At 44.6% G+C, this 18,916-nt stretch overlaps 1 protein-coding gene across 11 annotated transcripts in view; it reads left to right on the top strand.

The window, feature by feature from the left end:
* The window catches only part of APBB2 (amyloid beta precursor protein binding family B member 2), a 399,910-nt gene extending 381,360 nt beyond the window's left edge, over positions 1-18,550 (top strand). For 6 of the 11 annotated variants that reach the window (XM_032274019.1, XM_032274016.1, XM_032274022.1 and 3 more), the window contains 5 exons: positions 2,242-2,329; positions 3,840-3,923; positions 6,084-6,199; positions 7,784-7,963; positions 14,204-17,706. In XM_032274019.1, coding sequence (XP_032129910.1) covers positions 2,242-2,329; positions 3,840-3,923; positions 6,084-6,199; positions 7,784-7,963; positions 14,204-14,371 — 636 coding nt within the window. In that variant the 3' untranslated portion in view covers positions 14,372-17,706. Of the gene's footprint in view, positions 1-2,241; positions 2,330-3,839; positions 3,924-6,083; positions 6,200-7,783; positions 7,964-14,203 lie in introns of all 11 variants that reach the window. The other 5 variants (XM_032274020.1, XM_032274017.1, XM_032274015.1 and 2 more) reach the window with 2 other exon arrangements.
* The last annotated feature ends 366 nt before the right edge of the window (positions 18,551-18,916 follow it).

Genomic DNA, 18,916 nt, shown 5'->3' with positions numbered 1-18,916 from the left:
CTCTTCAGACACGTGAAGCCTTGCTGTGTTTCACCATGTGTTGTGTGTTTTAAAGGCAGGCTCTGGGCAAGCATCTGTCATTGAGTCTTCTTGCCTGACTTCCTTCCTCCTCAGATCCTCCACCCCCATCTCTGCAGCCACTTTTGGGTTGCATGGCTGTTCCAGGCCCCTAACCATCATCTTTTGGGCGTACTCTGGTTGGATCCCCAGATGAACACGGTATTCCAGAAGTGAACAGAGAGCAGACCAGGGGCTGCTTGACCTCCAAGGATATACTATTGGGGTGCTTGATGTTCTTGGCAACCACATTGCCCCCTGATTTCTCTTCACATGGTGGCAGCCAAACCCCCAAGACACTGGCACAAGCTTCCTTCAGCCAGGCCTTTCCATTTCCCAGACTTGCTTAATTTCTTGAATGTAAATGCAGGATTTTACCATCCCCTCTGTTGAACATCACCTTTCTGATTCAGGCTGACGTCGTAACACAGCTTCGCTCCCACGATTCCTCCTGAGCCGGCAAGGCCCAACCCAGGCCATGGGCTGGCCCAGCCTGTTACCCGAACAGGAGGTGCAAGCCACCTGAGGGAGGGACAGGGCAGGGAGCTGTCCCCAGCCTCAAAGTGAAAGAGTTCTCAAGTCGGCTGCTCTAACTCACATGATGGGGATATGCGGGTTGGGCACTGGTCTTCAGAGCACCAAATTTATTCCAGCCTGTGTTCACGTGCTTGCATTGACGAGACCAGGGCGTTGCTGTAGCGTTTGCAGCATTGCAGCCTGCTCCCTGGGTTTCGTTTCTCATTCATTCATGCCCCCCATAGAATGGAATGCCGTTTATGTACCAGGCACCATCAAAGGCACTGGGGAGAGAGCAATGACCAAAACAGAAAAAAAAAGTCCTTGCCCTCATGGAGCTCATATTCTAACATAAAGCCCTCAGAACATGGCCTGGCACAGAGTAAGTGCACAGGAAACCCTTGATGTTGTTCCTGTCAGCAGCCCGCTTGCTCGCTGCCCCAGGCACGCATCTGGAGATAGGCAGAGTGGAGGTCTGCAGTGGAAATGACTTTTACTCCGCTTGGAACGGAAAACTTAGTCTGGGAATGAAGATCCAAGTTACTTTTGGGGTCACTAAAGTGGGGGCTTCTTTCAGTCCCTAAACCCACAGCTCTGTAACTGGTGGAGAAGAGGGGTATGAAGTGCCTTCCTCTTAAGCAGACATCAGTGTCTCTCATAGAAGAGAAGCAATTTAGAACAGTTTGAAGATAATAGCAGAAATGGCAGGTGTGTTTGTCCGTTTTCACACTGCTAATAAAGACATACCCAAGACTGGGTAATTTATAAAGAAAAAGAGGTTTAATGGACTCACAGTTCCACGTGGCCAGGGAGTCCTCACAGTCATGGCAGAAGGTGAAGGGCACGTCTTACGTGGCAGCAGGCAAGAGAGAATGAGAGCTGAGCGAAAGGGGAAACCCCTTATAGAACCATCGGATCTCATAAGACTTATTCACCACCACGAGAACAGTATGGGGGAAACACTCCTATGGTTCAGTTATCTCCACCAGGTCCCTCCCAGAACACGTGAGAATTAAGGGAGGTACAATTCAAGATGAGATTTGGGTGAGGACACAGCCAAACCATATCAGCAGGGAACATTTGTGAACACTTAACGCTGTCTGGGCCTGCTCTGTGCTTGACATACCCACTCGTGATCCTCAGAACTGCCCTCTGAGACAAGTACTGTTTTCACCTCCAAGTGCAGTCAAGGAACTGAGACACAGGAGGTCAGGTCACTTGCCCAAGGTCAAGGACACACAGCTTGTAAGTGGCAGAGGTGCGTTTTGAACCCGTGTACTCTGTCTTCACAGCCCTAAAAGGAGTATCTAAAAGGTGGCATTTGGCAGCACTGGAAGAAGCCGTTGCTGTGGGTGCCGCTGACCACTGCGGGCCAGCAGGGTCTGTGCATGACTAGGGAGATTTGTTTGGGCTCTTTCTAGTAGAGATGGGAGCCTGGTGAATGGGAAAAGTCCATTCCAAGCAATTAGGGACTGCTACTCTGAGGAATAGTTGTTCACCTATCATTCCCAGAGAAAATGAGCAGAGACGCAGGAGTGGGAGATCAGGCAGTAGACTACAGCTGATGTAACTTGGAAGTGAAATCGACTTAGACACTTTGCAGGCTGGAATAGCTGAAGACATGGGGGCTTGAAGCCACGAGCCAAAGCTGTGCTTTTTCTCCCTTAGATTATGGCGGAACGGAAGAATGCCAAAGCCCTGGCCTGCAGCTCCTTACAGGAGAGGACCAATGTGAACCTCGACGTCCCCTTGCAAGGTAAGTCGGCAGCCCCTCCTGTCTTCATTATGGCCCTCTCTCTCCTGGTCCAGGACTGAAGGCTCTCAGATCGTTCTCTGGCATTTCAAGTCTCCTTAAAGAGCACACTCAACTCAGCGAGCACGAGTTGAGCCCGTGCGCTGGGTCCCACAGAGGCACAGGGCCGATTCAGCACCACTAGGGTTAGCCACAAAGCCAGGATGAGTTTTGTTGTCATTGGACAAGATTAAAGAGTATTGTCTTTAGTTTTTGCCTTTGTTTTCATTTCATTTTGTATTTCGTGTTCTTTGTTTTAAGAATACTGTCTTCATATTGTAACCTATGTATAGCCTGGGGTAAGGACACTGCCTAGTTTAAAAACGCATGCATTGGACTGGTCTGAAGGTAATGAGTTACCTCAATTGATGGTTCAGTCAGTTACAGATCAAACTCCCGTCCTCCTCTTTCTCCCCTTTTCACTACTGTACTTGACTAATCTTAAAAAAAGAAAATGTGGGCTGGACGCTGTGGCTCACGCCTGTAATCCCAGCACTTAGGGAGGCCGAGGCAGGCAGATCACAAGGTCAAGAGATCGAGACCATCCTGGCCAACATGGTAAAACCCCGTCTCTACTAAAAAATACAAAAATTAGCTGGGTGTGGTGGTGCGCACCTGTAGTCCCACCTACTTGGGAGGCTGAAGCAGGAGAATTGTTTAAACCCAGGAGGTGGAGGCTACAGTGAGCCGAGATCGCACCACTGCACTCCAAGCCTGGTGACAGAGCAAGACACTGTCTCAAAAAAAAAAAAAAATGAAAAAGAAAATGTGGGTTGGGTGCAGTGGTAATCTTAGCACCTTGGGAGGCCAAGGCAGATGGATTGCCTGAGCTCAGGGGTTCGAGACCAGCCTTAGAAACACAGTGAAACTCCATCTCAAATACAGAAAATTAGCTGGGTACAGTGGCATGCGCCTATAGCCCCAGCTACTTGGGAGGCTGAGGCAGAAGAATTGCTAGAACCCAGAAGGCAGAGGTTACAGTGAACCAGGATCACGCCACTGACTTCAGCCTGGGCAACAAAGCAAGACTATGTCTCTTAAAAAAAGAAAAAAAAAAATGAAAACATGAGTTGATAATTGTTGGGGAACTGTGTTATCTTTCCTGTGTCTCTGATTATGCCCTTTGAGATTACATTTTTTCTGGGCAGCGACCATACCTAATAAATAGGAAATCAAAAGCTGCTACTTAATATACGTCAAAGGGACAGCGGCAGCTTTAACGCATAGATGCCGCTTCTTGCTTTCAAATGCATTCCTATCTTGAAAGTTGAATAAGATTTCGGCAGAATCAGAGCCCCAATATCTGGAGTAAGAAATGCTGCTCTTGTAGAATAGTTGCTACATTTATGTCCCAAAGCATAGGACGTTATGGCACCAGGGGTGTCCTGAGCCTTCAGATGACGCAGAGCCATGGCTGTCATGTACGTGTATGTTGGAACCACTGAGAAAGATGTGTTGCTTTTGTTTCCTATAGTAGATTTTCCAACACCAAAGACCGAGCTGGTCCAGAAGTTCCATGTGCAGTACTTGGGCATGCTACCTGTAGACAAGCCAGTCGGTATGTGAAACGTTTATTGTCTTTCCACTTTGCAAGTGGCGGGAGCTCATGGGAGGCATCCGCCCTCCAGGGCGGGTGAGACCTGCTCTCTGACTCTCGTGCCTCCTCTTAAATCAAGCTGTCACACTGTCACCTGCCAGAGAACATAAACGGTGCTGATCAAAAGAGCAGCAGAGGGACAGGCTGCTTTGACGGGTCATCCCCAGCATATAGACTTCAACAATGCAGACGTGGATTTCTGGTCCCAGTAGTCCAGAGCTGAGTTACCCAGGGCCGTGGAAGAGCTCTGCTGCTCTGAAACAGGGCCTCCGTCTCTGAGGCCAGGGCACCTGCTTCGTGTCTTGTCAGCTGGTGGGCCAAGAGAAAGGGCTGCAGAGGCTTCATGCTGTCAAGGTGTGACACAGCAGTGGTGCACACAGCATTCGGCCCACATCCCAGTTGGCGCACACAGCATTCGGCCCACATCCCAGTGGCAGAACGTAGTTGCTGGGCTGTACCAAACCAAAAGGAGACCGGGGATGGAGCCTCCACCAGGGCTAAACAAGACGGCAGAGAGATCGCAAGCCGCATGCACCACCAGGGGGCTGAAAGATGGTGCAGCTGCTGTGGAAAACAGCCTGGCAGGTTCTTCAAAAGGTGAAACAGAGTCACCTTAGACCCAGCAATTCCATTCCCAGACATATACTCAAGAGAAGTGAAAACATTTGCATATACAAAAACATGTATGCAAATGTTCACAGCAGAATTATTGATGATAGTCAAAAAGTAGAAACAACCCAAATATCCTGACAGATCAACTGACAATTTGATAAATACAATGGAATACTTCCATATAATGGAATTTTATTTGGCAATAAAAAGGAGTGAAGGACTGAAATGTGCTATAGCATGAAGCTTGAAAACATGCTAATGAAAGAAGTCAGTCCCAAAAGACTGCATACTGTGTGATTCCATTTATACGAAATGTCCAAAATAGACAAATCTCTAGAGTCAGAAAGTAGGTAAGGATTGTCTCGGGGCTGGGGAACAGAGGGAAATGGAGAATGACCCCTACCAGGTTTGGGGTTTCTCTTTGGGGTGATGAAACTGTTCTAAAATTGATTGTGGTAGGTCGAGCATGGTGACTCTCACCTGTAATCTCGGCACTTTGGGAAGCTGAAGCAGGTGGATTGCATGAGCCCAGAAGTTCAAGACCAGCTCAGGCAATATGGCAAAACCCCATCTCTACAAAAAAAAATTTTTTCTTTTTTTTCCAAAAAATTAGCTGGGCATGGTGGCACATGCCTATAGTCCCAGATACTCCAGAGGCTGAGGTGGGTGGATCACCTGAGCCCAGGAGGTTGAGGCTGCACTGAGCCATGATCATACCACTGCACTCCAGCCTGGGTGACAGAGTAACAAACACCCTGTCTCAAAAAAAAATTGGTGAAGGTGATGGTTGCACTCTGTGAATGTAATAAAATGCACTGGATTGCACACTTTACATGACTGACTTGCATGTGAATGATACCTCAATAAAGTGGTCACTCCTGTCCCTACCCCCTAAAAAGACTGAGGGAACAGCTGGCAAAAGGACCCCACTGAATGGGGGATCCACCATAAAGGTGCCATTGAGAGATAGTGAGGGTGGGGGAGAAGCTGATGAGCCATGGTCTGCTTAGACAGGTAGACAGCATGCCTCTCACCAAGTCCCCAGAGCTTCTCCTGACTCTCCTTTCTTACTAAAAAGGCTGATATTTCTTTTCTTTTTTTTTTTTTTTTTTTTTGTGACAGATTCTCACTAATTTGCCCAGGCTGGAGTGCAGTGGTGGGATCTTAGCTCACTGCAGCCTCTGCCTTCTGTGTTCAAGCAAGCACATCTGGCTAATTTTTGTATTTTTAGTAGCGAGGGGGTTTCACCATGTTGGCCAGGCTGGTCTTGAACTCCTAACCTCAAGTGATCCTCCTGCCTTGGCCCCCCAAAGTGCTGGGATTACAGGCATGAACCACCACACTTGGCCAAAAGCTGTTATTTCTTTCCTGTTGAGCAAACATGAGAATGAAGTGTCCCGTCTTCTATAAAAGATCAGTCTGGGTGTAGCTGTTATTGGGTGGTTTGGGCCCATGTTTGAGTGTGGTAAGTGGCTTTAGGACACTTTAAATTATGCTTTCTGTCCCCAGGAATGGACATTCTGAACAGTGCCATAGAAAATCTTATGACCTCATCCAACAAGGAGGATTGGCTGTCAGTGAACATGAACGTGGCCGATGCTACTGTGACTGTCATCAGTGAAAAGGTGAGAACATCTTTGATGTTGCCATGTCAGGGTTACAGTGAGCGTAAGACACAGTGGTTTTCTGTGGAAATTAGAAACATAGTCAAGGCTGGAGTTGTGCTTGGTTGTGATTAAGATGACCTACATTTGAAAGAGCTTGCCCTTTGTCTGGGTCTAAGTCTATGCATACCTCTGTTTTCCTGTGGTCTGAGAAACTTCTCTTCTGTCACTGCAGATTCTGTCTTCTTCATATGTCCCAGGGACTGAAATTGCTTGCTAAAGGTGATTATGCAGCACTAGCAGTCACTCTCTCAGGGTGCCAGTATTGCCTGTGCTGTGTGATCTGGGGCTGGGAAGCAGAAGATGCTTCCATTCGGGAGAGTCCTGTGACTCTATCAGTAGCAGACGGGGCTATTGGTTGTCTTGAGCGCGGCCACATTCACCTCAACCCAAATTATCCCAGTTTTGTGGTTGAAGACATTGAAGCACAGAGAAGCTCAGTCATTTGCCCATCGTCACACAGTTGGAAGCAGTGGGATCAGGATTCAAATCAGACAGCCTGGGCCAGACTTGTTCCCACTTTTCTATTCTGCCTCTGTGAAGCACCTTCCATGGAAAGACCCCCCAGTCCTCAGCCTGCCCCACAGCCGCCCGGTTCACTCGAGAGAGGGCAGGGTGCTGACTGCCTGCCTCCAGCTGGCCATGCTGGGCTCTCCTCAGCTCTTCAAGCACGTCCCGCCCTTCCCTACCCTGGCATTGTCACAAGCACTGCTCCTTCCATGCTCCACCCTCTGCCTGCCCAACCCTTACCCAGATCTCCCCCGCAGCCTCCCTCCTCCTGAGAATGCTTCCCAGCCTCTCACACTAGCATACTTTGCTCATTAAACACTCCCAAGGCACCAGAGTGAATATTTAATAAGTCAAGATGTTAATGATCCAAAAGTCAACATTTTGGATGTGTTTATTAATTCAAAACTTGCATATGGTTCTTGCAAAGGATGTGGTGTTCATCTCATAAGAAAGAATTCTGAACATTTCTTTACACTGCCCCATACGGATCCCAGATGGACACCAGTTTGCAAGAAAGAAAAAAACAATTTGACAACTTTTTGTTGACTTGGCAGCTTTTTGTTTTATGTGGTTTTAGATGGAAATGTGATCAGTGTGCTGTGTTTAGTTTGGGTAAGAATCACTGGATGAAGAAAGATACCGTGAATCCCTTTCTTCTGGTGCTCTGGGGGTTTACTTGGGCAAATGGGTTTTGGGCCACTGGGTGTCCTGTATTGGGCAAGATGTAAGAAGCATAGACGGCGTTGTTCCTCCCCATAGCGAACTCACGGCACACGACATAATGGAGAGAGCATGGGACACACATCACACCCCATGACAGCAGTGTACTGCAGAGCAAGAACCACCTCCAGAATGGGGTAGCCACGTGGTGGTGGCCTCTTCAGACATTTGGGCGAGGTTTCACCTTTCGAGAAAAACACGGGTCCTTTCTGAATTCGGTCTGGCTGTGCTTTCTGAATACCAGTTTCTGTGTGCTGCCACTCTAAGCTTGATCCTGGGATTTCCTGATTGGATGCTGCATAATGTCTCTTGCAGAATGAAGAGGAAGTCTTAGTGGAGTGTCGTGTGCGATTCCTGTCCTTCATGGGTGTCGGGAAGGATGTCCACACATTTGCCTTCATCATGGATACAGGGAACCAGCACTTTGAGTGCCACGTTTTCTGGTGCGAGCCTAATGCCGGTAACGTGTCTGAGGCGGTGCAGGCTGCCTGCATGGTGAGTAATCCTAATACAGGCTGCTGAGCCCTCCTGCCTCCACTCATCTTTAGTGTGCCATACACTAGAACAGAATCTCCTATCCCTAAAGTAATGCTTTACCTTATAACACTCATTCCTGGGGCCAGAATCAGTTGTGATAAACAGATTACATATCAAAAGGCCAGGACTCCTGAAAGAAGTGGGACAGATAGAGGCTCCGATGATCTTCACAACCACAGACTTGAAGACTGTCAATTCTTGATCCCAAATCAATTTCATATGTGAAATGTTGTTCATGCATGAATTAGTACAGTTTGGATTCAATTCAGTACTTTAAAAAGAAATACATTGAATGACTTTTATTTCCAGTGATTGCTTTCTGTGCACTGTTCACACACACACACACACACATATATATATATATATATATATATATAAACACACACACACACACACACACTTTTTTTTTTTTTTTGAAACGGAGTTTCACTCTTGTTACCCAGGCTGTAGTGCAATGGTGCGATCTCGGCTCACGGCAACCTCTGCCTCCTGGGTTCAAGCAATTCCCCTGCCTCAGCCTCCCGAGTAGCTGGGACTACAGGCACGTGCAGCCATGCCCCGCTAATCTTTGTATTTTTAGTAGAGACGGAGTTTCACCATATTGACCAGGATGGTCTCGATCTCTTGACCTCGTGATCCCCCCGCCTCAGCCTCCCAAAGTGCTGGGATTATAGGTGTGAGCCACCGCGCCCGGCCCTTGTATATTTTTATATCTATTAACTCAGTCCTTACGACAACTCTGTTAGGTAGTTGTTCATTCTGTTTTGTTTATGAGAAAATAGAGACTCAGAGAAGTTAGAGAATGGGCCTCAGAGCTTGTCAGTGACAGAGCTGAGCCTGGATTCAGCCCCAAATCTGCCAGGTGACAAAGCCAGGGCTCTTTACACCATATGAATACTATGAAACAAACAAGAATACCTCATTATTCTTCCAGCAGATGTCCTTTGTGCCCCTCTTACGGCAGGCACTGCAACAGTTCTAATAAAAATGAGGGAACTGGGCTGGGTGTGGTGGCTCACACCTGTAATCATAGCACTTCAGGAGGCCGAGACAGGCGGATCACTTGAGGTCGGGAATTCAAGACCATGCTGGCCAACATGATAAAACCCCGTCTCTACTAAAAATACAAAAATTAGCCGGGCATGGTGGCACACACCTGTAATCCCAGCTAGTCAGGTGGCTGAGGCAGGAGAATCACTTGAACCTAGGAGGCAGAGGTTGCAGTGAGCTGAGATTGCGCCATTGCACTCCAGCCTGGGCAACAGAGCGAGACTCCATCTCAAAAAAAAAAGAGGAAGCTGTATGAGTGGGCACCAAAGCCTGTGGGCAGGTTGGTTCTGGCAGCAGCAGGTTGGATGCTGGGCCTGAGTTGGAAGGAGGTGTGGTCCATATCATGGCAGGCTTATGATGGTGTGCGGAAGCCTGATTTTCTTCAGAGGGATTGCTAAACCTGGGGTTGAATTGATTGTGTTTAGATTTATTTATTTAGAGATGGAGTTTTGTTCTTCTTGCCCAGGCTGGGGTGCAGTGGTGCGATCTCAGCTCACTGCAACCTTTGCATCCAGTTTCGAGTGATTCTCCTGCCTCAGCCTCCCAAGTAGCTGGGATTACAGGCACCTGCCACTATGCCCGGCTAATATTTTGTATTTTTAGTAGAGACGGGGTTTCACCACATTGGCCAGGCTGGTCTCAAACTCCTGACCTCAGGTGATCCACCTGCCTCAGCCTCCCAAAGTACTGGGATTACAGGCATGATCCCCCTGGGCACCCAGCATGTATTTGGATTTTAGGAGGTATCCAGCAAAAAAAGATGACAAAGTAGAGGATAGATGGGAGGGACAAGGCTGAGGTGGCAGTCAGCGAGGAGACCAGTTACCTTCTGCAGATAGGAGAGAGGAGGAGTGTCCACGCCAGGAGAGTAGCACTGGAAACAAACAGGAGCAGAGGCTTCGAGAGGCCGGGGTGCCTGGCCGGGCAGGACACTGCATGTGGAAGCCCCTGTGCTTCATTTAATTCAGCCCCACACTCACGGCTGGAATCTGGGGCATTCAACATGACTGAAATACAATCCTTGCATTGTAGAGCTCAGGTATAGTGGGGGAAACACAGAAACCCAAACTCTTGCAGTGTAGAAAATGCTATAAATAAAAGCATGAGGATCTTCACTTTCAGCTGGCCGTGGTGGCACACACCTGTAGTCCTGGCTTCTCAGGAGGCTAAGGTGGGAGGGTGGCTCGAAGCCAGGAAGTCGAGGCTGCAGTGAGCTGTGATGGCACCACTGCAATCCAGCCTGGGCGACAGAGCGAGACCCTGTCTCAAAAAAATAAATAAGAAAAAGAAGTATGAGACTGTGCTGGATTGAAAAGTAACTGAGAGGAAAAAGAAGTGGAGGCCCTAAAGTAGGATAAATTCCAAAGTCCAACAGTGAAGGGACAGCTGGAAGGCCAACACTGGTGGGTTTATTCTTTATTTCTGGATAGGAGAGGCCTGCCCTTTTTTTTTTTTTTTTAAGCATTGATGTCTTGCCATATTCCCCAGGTTGGTCTTGAACTCCTCACTGGAACTACAAGGGAGCACCACCATGCCCAGCTAGGTTTTCTCTTGTGGAAAATGGTGGTAGACATAGAGCAGAGAAGGCTGGACGCAGTGGCTCATGCCCGTAATCTCAACACTTTGGGAGGTTGAGGCGGGCAGATCACTTGAGATCAGGAGGTTGAGACCAGCCTGGCCAACATGGTGAAACCCGTCTCTACCAAAGAATACAAAAATTAGCCTCATGTGGTGGCATGCACCTGTAGTCCCAGCTACTCAGGGAAGCTGAGGTGGGAGGCTCGCTTGAATTGGGGCTGGATGTTTCAGTGAGCTGTGATTGCACCACTGCACTCCAGCCTGGATGACAGAGTGAGACTGTCTCAAAAAAAAAAAAAAAAAGGAAAAAAAAAAAAAAAAGCCGAGAAGAGGGACTTAGCCTCTGAATTAGTTAGAGACCTTTTACTTTGAGAAGATGCAAAGAACCAAGAATGGGTGGAGCTTAGGGAAGGGAAGGGAGCTCTCTGTCCCCCACCGCAATCCCCCACACAGCACGTTGCTAGGTTATGAATGAAGGGCAAGTATGCACCTGCAGGCACAGCTACTCAGGAGGCCAAGGTGAGAGGACCCCTTGAGCCCAGGGGTTCGAGTCCAGCCCAGACAACATAGAAGGGTCCTGTGTCTAAGAAAAATGTTAAGGGATGAAGTAGAAGAGCAGATGGCAAAGGTGAGGCACAGGAAAAGAGCCACTTGGCCTTTATCCTTTGAAATAGAGCAGGAAGGAGAGAGAAGGGGAGGCCTGGCATTGGATACTTGTTATCTGGTTTCACACTTATCACCATCCTCTGTGACAGTGGCCAACTCCCCCCAAGAACTGTGGGGCAAAGATTCTAATTCAGACACCCTGAATATGCAGAAGCAGGGCTGGGGTAAGGGGAACGGGGGCGGGAGAGGAATCAGGTGAACCCACTGACCAGGTGCAGGGAGTTGATGAGATAAAGAGCATCTGTGAAGAAAATAGAAAATAGGAGATTTCAGCCAAGCAAAAATGGATGACAACTATTTCGGTATTTTATGAAATTGAAACAGATCATAGCAGATGGTTTTAGTCAGAAAATGAATGGCTTTCAGCCTTAATTATACATTTTAAGTGATAACAACAATGAGCTTTATCTCTTGGCTACAGTTGGTTTTCTGATTCTCAGATGCATTTTCCCTCTTGGAAACAATTTTACTCATTTGCTTCCTACTCTAATTGTATCACTGCAACGAGTGGCCACAGCTCAGCCAATCTAGTATAAGGCATGCTGGCAAAATCAGACCATTCTTCCCTCCCACCCACTCTGAATCCAGTGTTTCTAGCTCAGGGGCTTTCTTCTTGGTTCAAATCTGCATGATTCTCCATCTGAAAGATCCATATGTGCATTTATCCCATGTAAATACCTATTGACACTCACATTCTTTTGAATCTACTTAATTTTTAGGCATATATTACAGCTGTGTGTTACAGGCCCAGTGGAAGACATTTTGGTGAAAGTTAGAACAGAAATCCAATACTTAGGTGCAGTTTTGATTCACGCTGGTTATATGTGACTACTATTTGAAATTCCAAGTCCAGCGTCCTGTGTTGACATGTATAAATCCATGCTTTAGAGGTGTGTGGTTTGGGTTGTGATGTGGGCCTAGTAAGATGCCTTACACAGAGGAGACATGTAATCAGTCTTCATATTTCATATGATTGATTTGAAAGGGGTTGTTTTGTAGCCTAAGGGATATGATAGAACACTGTACCATATCCCTCCCCCCGAGTCTTGCTTCTTAGGGAGACATTAGCCTGTTCCGTTACTAGACTAAGGAAACTATTAATATTTAAGTTAATTTTTTTAAAGCCGTGGAATGACAGTCCTCCCTTGGTATACACAGGAGATTGGTTCTAGGACCTCTGAGTATGCCAGAGTCCTGCATATTCAGGTCCTGCACAACCCACGGATAGGAAAAGCCTGCCCTCTGAATAATTGGGATTTGCATACCAGCAACAACCTGTGTTAAAAAAAATCCCCACATAAGTGGACCTGCACAGTTCAAACTCTGTTGTTCAAAGATCAATTGTATTTCATTTTTTTCATTATTGATTTTTAATTTTATTTTTATTTTTTGAGGTGGCGTCTCACTCTGTCGCCAGGCTGGAGCGCAGTGGCGTGATCTCAGCTCACTGAAACCTCCGCCTCCCGAGTTCAAGCAATTATCTTGCCTTAGCCTCCTGAGTAGCTAGGACTACAGGTGCCTGTTACCACGCCTGGCTAATTTTTTGTATTTTAGTAGAGACGGGATTTCACCATGTTGGCCAGGATGGTCTCTATCTCCTGACCTCGTGATCCACCCGCCTTGGCCTCCCAAAGTGCTGGGATTACAGGCATGAGCCACCACACCCAGCCTATTTATTTATTTTGAGACAGGGTTCGCTTAATCGCCCAGGCTGGAGTGCAGTGGCACGCTAGCAGCTCACTGCAGCCGATAGAACACTACCATATCCTTCCCTCAGAGTCTTGGTTTTTACGGAGACAGCAGCCTGTTTCATTACTAAAGCAATTGCTTCAGCTTCCAGGCTGAAACAATCTTTCCACCTCAGCCTCCCAAGTAGCTGGAACCACAAGCATGTGCCACCACACCTGGCTGATTTTTGTATTTTTTGTAGAGACAGGGTTTCACCATGTTACCTAGGCCAATCTCAAATTCCTGGCCTCAAGTGATTCACCTGCCTTGTTCCCCCAAAGTGCTAGGATTACAGGAATGAAACACCGTGACTGGCCAGGTCAACTGTATTTTAAAGTATTTGGATTAGAAAAAAATTTTTTGATAAATGTTGACTTTATATCTAATTAAAGAATTATCTTCCCATTATGCAAAAGCAGGTAGACTACATTATTAAATTTCTGAAGCGTGGGAATTATCCCTGGTGCCAGTGCTAATGGATTTTTAAAAATTAATCCATAAAGATTGAGACTTGTATGTAAAATGTATCCTGAAACCTTTAATACCTCATCTTTTTTATTAAAGCAGGAAATAGAGAGGGAGAGAAACATTTCTGAATGCTTTCTGTGTTGCTAGGGCCTATTCCAGGCCTTCCACAAGCATTAAGTCATTCCTTATCTAATCATAACTCTGCAAACAGTTCCTTCTTCAGCCATTTTACAGCTGAAGAAACTGAGGCTCAAAGAGATTTAATAATTCACCTGGGGTTCACAAGTGATAGACCTTAGATTCAAACTGTGCCCTTTCTGCTGTGCTGTCAGCGCGTCATGAGCACTCACCTAGCTTTGCATGTCTCTGATGAAAAATGTAATTAACACACTCTTTCTCAATCCTTTCTGGTTTCATTAGCTCATTGACTGTGAGGTGTATTCATTGGGGACTATTAAGATAGAGGACACGTGGAGGGTGGAAATGGATGGAAGAAAAGCGTGGTAAAAGCCAGAACCCCTTTGTTGAGCCTAATGATCTTTTAGGAGAATTTAAAGCACTCGCATTCAGAAAAAAAGAACTGTTGGATTTATGTGGAGGCACTAAGTCGCTCACCTTTGGGATTCTATGGGTGATGACTTAAAGTCATCTTAAAGAAGAAGAAATAATATATTATTAATTACCTTAAAACGTGTTGTTTTATTTCAGTTACGATATCAGAAGTGCTTGGTAGCCAGGCCGCCTTCACAGAAAGTTCGACCACCTCCACCACCAGCAGACTCAGTGACCAGAAGAGTCACAACCAATGTAAAACGAGGGGTCTTATCCCTCATTGACACTTTGAAACAGAAACGCCCTGTCACCGAAACGCCATAGCTGCCCATGTGAAGGAACTCTGATATTTACCTGAAGATTGACTAGCTACACTAAAGAAAATGAACTTCGCCATCTGACCTTCCATCCAGTTGCTGATGCTTTGTCTTCAGAGAATTTACCCTTAACCAAGCAGTGTTAGACAAGCATGTTCTCTCGTCTTGCCAACATCATGTGATATGAAAAGAAGCATGAATACTTTTTTTTGCTGTAAGTTACATCATGAGCAGTGGAAGGTCTTTTTCTTATTGTAAATATTGTGAACATTACTTAACTTCACACACACACACACACACAGAGGAGAATGTGGCCATACCCCTCCTAGTGAACTAATGCTGCGTCCTTGGAGTGAATGATGCCTGAGTTAGTTTCACTGTCTTCTTGACTGGATCTGTCACAAGCAACCTTTAAGTCCCACAACACTTTGCCCTGTTTTCAACATTGGAGTAGGCACTGCATAGCAGATACCATTGAGTTGCTGTAAAAATAGGATGGCGAGTTTGTGTTTTCATTTTTCATAAAATTGAACCTGTTGGTTGACAAAATTGGCTGTTGGCATCAGTATAGAAACCAACTGGCAGCTTTCCCTGACAAGCTCTTTGACACATGGACACCATTTCATGTCTACAGCTGTTTGTGGGATGTTGGAAAAAAGTGAAACTTCAAAATTGATGAAAAACGAAATTTGAAGAATTAAAATCGAACAAAACATAGCCTTTCTTTTCAGATGGTTTTCAAACTGATTATTTTTAAAAGAGATTAACAAAATCGTAATGCATTTTGGGTGGGACATATTTCAGATTTCTGCCTTATATTGTACGGTGCAGCCAGAGGATTATAGTTCACCATGGCCATTCTCTACATAAACATTCAGATGAAATACTCCTCATCAGCCTTTCACCCTTAGTTTGAGAATTGGCTGATATGCAATTTGAAGTTGATGAGATGTCATTGATATTTCCATCATGCACGGTTATTTTAGATTTCTACCACCAAGTTATTTTTGCTAGTCCATGTGCTAGAGGTAAACGTTCTGTTGGTATTCTGCATCCAGCTCAATCTCCCTCTGATGCTTTTTGCCCAGAAAGCTGTCTGTCCATCATGTATTGTCCATGGCAACAAATTACATTAGGTTGAACCTTTCCTTGAATTTATGTATTTAATATTAGAATTTGTTGGACTCAACTAGATATATTTTTAAATTTATATTTTTTCCATTTTACTTTGAAGATCTGAAATTTTCTTATCTGAGCAAAGTCTACCTAGGAATAATGGACTATTTAACAAGCTTCCCAAAAATAGCATTTTCCTGCTCCTTTTTATGTAGATAAGAAACCTAGCTGTAAAGACATACAGATTTAGACTCATGTTGACATTGTCGTTTTAAAAGGAAGTTGCTAAGACGATCAATCTCAATATTAGTCTTGTTTACTTCTTCTTAATGTCAAAATTAACATTTACAACATCCAATTATAAAACTAATGCTTTCTGTTTATACACTGCTATGTACTTATAAAACGCTTTCCACATTCTTTCACATTTGAGCCTTATAAGGTAGAGAAGGTATTAAACACACTTGAGAAGTAAAAATATGAAGTACCAAGAGGCTAAAGCCACTGGCCTAAGATCTCACCAAAGTTCATGAGAGAACCAGGAAGGACTAGGACCCACAGCTCCCGACGCCTGTTCTTGCTGTGTTACGCTGCCTCCATATCCGTCAGGAAGAGCCTTTCCAGAATGACTCTGGGCATATACTAAGAAGAGCAGGTATGGAAAGATCTATTGTCAGGCAATCTTAGAATTCCCTGTACAAGTGGGAGGAAGATGTCCAAATTCCTTGCGCAGTGGTATTAGTGCTGACGCCATTGCCCTCTCTTAAGTCCAGGACTTTTTTCCTACAATGTGCCTCAAACGTGTTGTAGAGGACAGGATTTCACATTCACAGCCTGTTCCATCTACAAGATTTTCCAGAGATGACGTTACTTGTGGTAGAGACATTCCTAACTCATGGTACTTAGCCACCAGAGATCCTGATGGAATGAGTGGGTGGCTTTTCTACCTGCCATTCCCTTGGAATTCATGAGGGGTGGGGGGCAGGGGGACTGGAATTGTTTTTGCGCCCTAATGTTAGACAAAAATGATGCTACTTTAGAAACGCAATCTATTTTTCACCAACTTATATACTATTTAAAGTAACCAATGCCATCATAAGAAATTCCTGCATGAAGAAAAGCCTTGCTGTGCCCTTTGAAAAGCTGTTCAAAAATCATTTACAGTGATCTTTCATCTTGGTCTCCGTAGTGAAACATTTTAGTATGATAAACTTCAAAATTCTAAACAAATGATCCACTTTTATATTGGAAATCTCTACCAGAACCCCCTCTTCATTTTTTAAGGCATACATTTGCTTGTTTTCAAGATCAAGAATACTGAGCTAGCTTTAAGTAGCAAACTGATTTATATATGCAATTATAGGATACATTAAGATGAATGATAGCCTTTACATATTGAAAACTTTACTGCAGATGTGTTGTTTTGAAAATGGCATTGCATAGTAAATGCAAATTAATTTTGTAAAATTATGTTAAACAGTATGTTCAGACACTTTCTGCCATGGCCAAAAAGTATGTATGAAAGTATGTGTATATTTGTCTGTGAAAGGATGCCAATGTTTTACCTGATATCTTAGTGACACTTCGGTTATCTATGCATTCTTTAGATCTGTGATTCGGTAAACAGGCAGCCATGTTCACGATGCCATGTATGTCTTATCATATTTTTAATTAACCTGTTAAATACAGCTTAAAATATTTTTATTTTATTTATTCTATTTTTACTGAAATATACTGCATTATTGTGTTAATGTATTATCTTTCCTGGGTATTATCTCCCAATGTATCCAGATCTAAGTAATCTCAGTGAACTACACATGGCCTAAAAAGTGGTTTTGTAATGATTTGTAGTTACATTTCTATTGGGATATGTAGAAGAAAAGGCAAAATGCTTAAAGTTCCTTTTATTTTTTAAAAGCAGCTAGATAGACACAGACTTGCCACCTCATACATCTGTTCCTTGGCAGCGTCAAGGGGAATAGCCAACATGCCTATGGCTAAAAACTTTCCTTTGCAGACTAAAGCACTGCTTGGTGCTTCGTTTTTATACCCTTCACAACATGTGTGGTTTCATCTAAGAGAGATATACATGTCCACATGCCCTTTGTTTCCACCTGGATAGAAGATCACTCATAGCTAATTAGGACCATTGTTTTTTGTTCATCTGTCTTGTTGCATGAAGGGACATTAGACCCATTTCCATTAAAATAAGTTCTTGGTGATAAACTGTGGCACTGCTACTTCTTTTTAAATCCACTTATGATTTCAAGATGGACACTGGTAAGATGACTCGGCACAAGGCCATTGCCTGGAAGCCCCAGAGCTTTCCTCCTTTTGTACGGGCTGTTCATGTCCCAGGCATTGCAAAACAAACCCCAGAAATTATACAACATGGCAAGCGTTTCCCTAACTGACGGTAGCACAATTTAACTAATAAGCCCATTCACTCTCTAGTTGGCCAGGCTTAACCCTGACACACGTCTAACGTGTGCTACACAGCTAACCCTGACACACGTCTAACGTGTTCTACACAGTAGAAAGTTTAATTTCAGCTTCAGGGCGAAGATACGCACTCACCCTGTGTCAACGCAAGCGGTCAGTCCCTGGCCTCCGGAGCAGCTTGCTTCCCATGAAAGAACGCTTTGTTTCCTTTATGCCCCCTTTCCTGTTGACAGCTTTTACACATTTAAATGTAATTTGTTGTGAGAATAAATTTAGCTGCATAAAATGTTTGGCTCATTTATCTGACATCTTAGTCACATATACAAGGAATAGAAATAGAAATTTAGTGTCTCTAGTTGTTATTCTGAAAACTTTTTAGAAATCACTTTAGTAATGGAACATTTTGCTTTGATTAGTTACTACATATTTCTACTTGGTAAGAACTAGGAAGTAACTTTAAATTTTGAGTAATGACCCCGTACTTATTTGGCGATCAGGAAGGCCAGCTGGTCTTCTGGACACAAGCCTGTGGTCACCAGCTTGAGTCTTGTAAGCGGTCTTTCTAGGATTGTGATATTTCAGCACAAAGAAGCTAATCACTTCCTTTAAGAACCTGACTTTAAAGAATTGAGGTATATTCACACTAAATCTAACATGAAAGGTAACTAGGAAAATCAGTTGAATCTGGTTAGCTGAACTGTTAGGCACAGGAAGGCAGAAAATGGAAGTTAAAGCATAGGCCTGCTTTTTGCTCGTCTTGCACTTCCCCAGGAGTTTCTCTCTAGGCAGTAACAAAGAACAAAATTTCATTACGGCTTCAGGCATTATAGAGTGGTAAATAATTTCAGATTACAAATATAAATTTGCTATTGGAGGTATCTGAATACCAGTAATTTATTTAGAACTTTATAACACTTTCCTCTAAAAAGTCCAAGAACACAAAATGCCAAATGAAATATGTCAGTATGGTCAGTATTCTCCTTCACTAGAATTT

Source organism: Sapajus apella, unplaced genomic scaffold (assembly GCF_009761245.1).
Source record: "Sapajus apella isolate SASKATOON/1434 unplaced genomic scaffold, GSC_monkey_1.0 scaffold5, whole genome shotgun sequence".
In the NCBI taxonomy this organism is placed as follows: Eukaryota; Metazoa; Chordata; class Mammalia; order Primates; family Cebidae; genus Sapajus; species Sapajus apella.
This window is presented reverse-complemented; position numbering and strand designations above follow the sequence as displayed.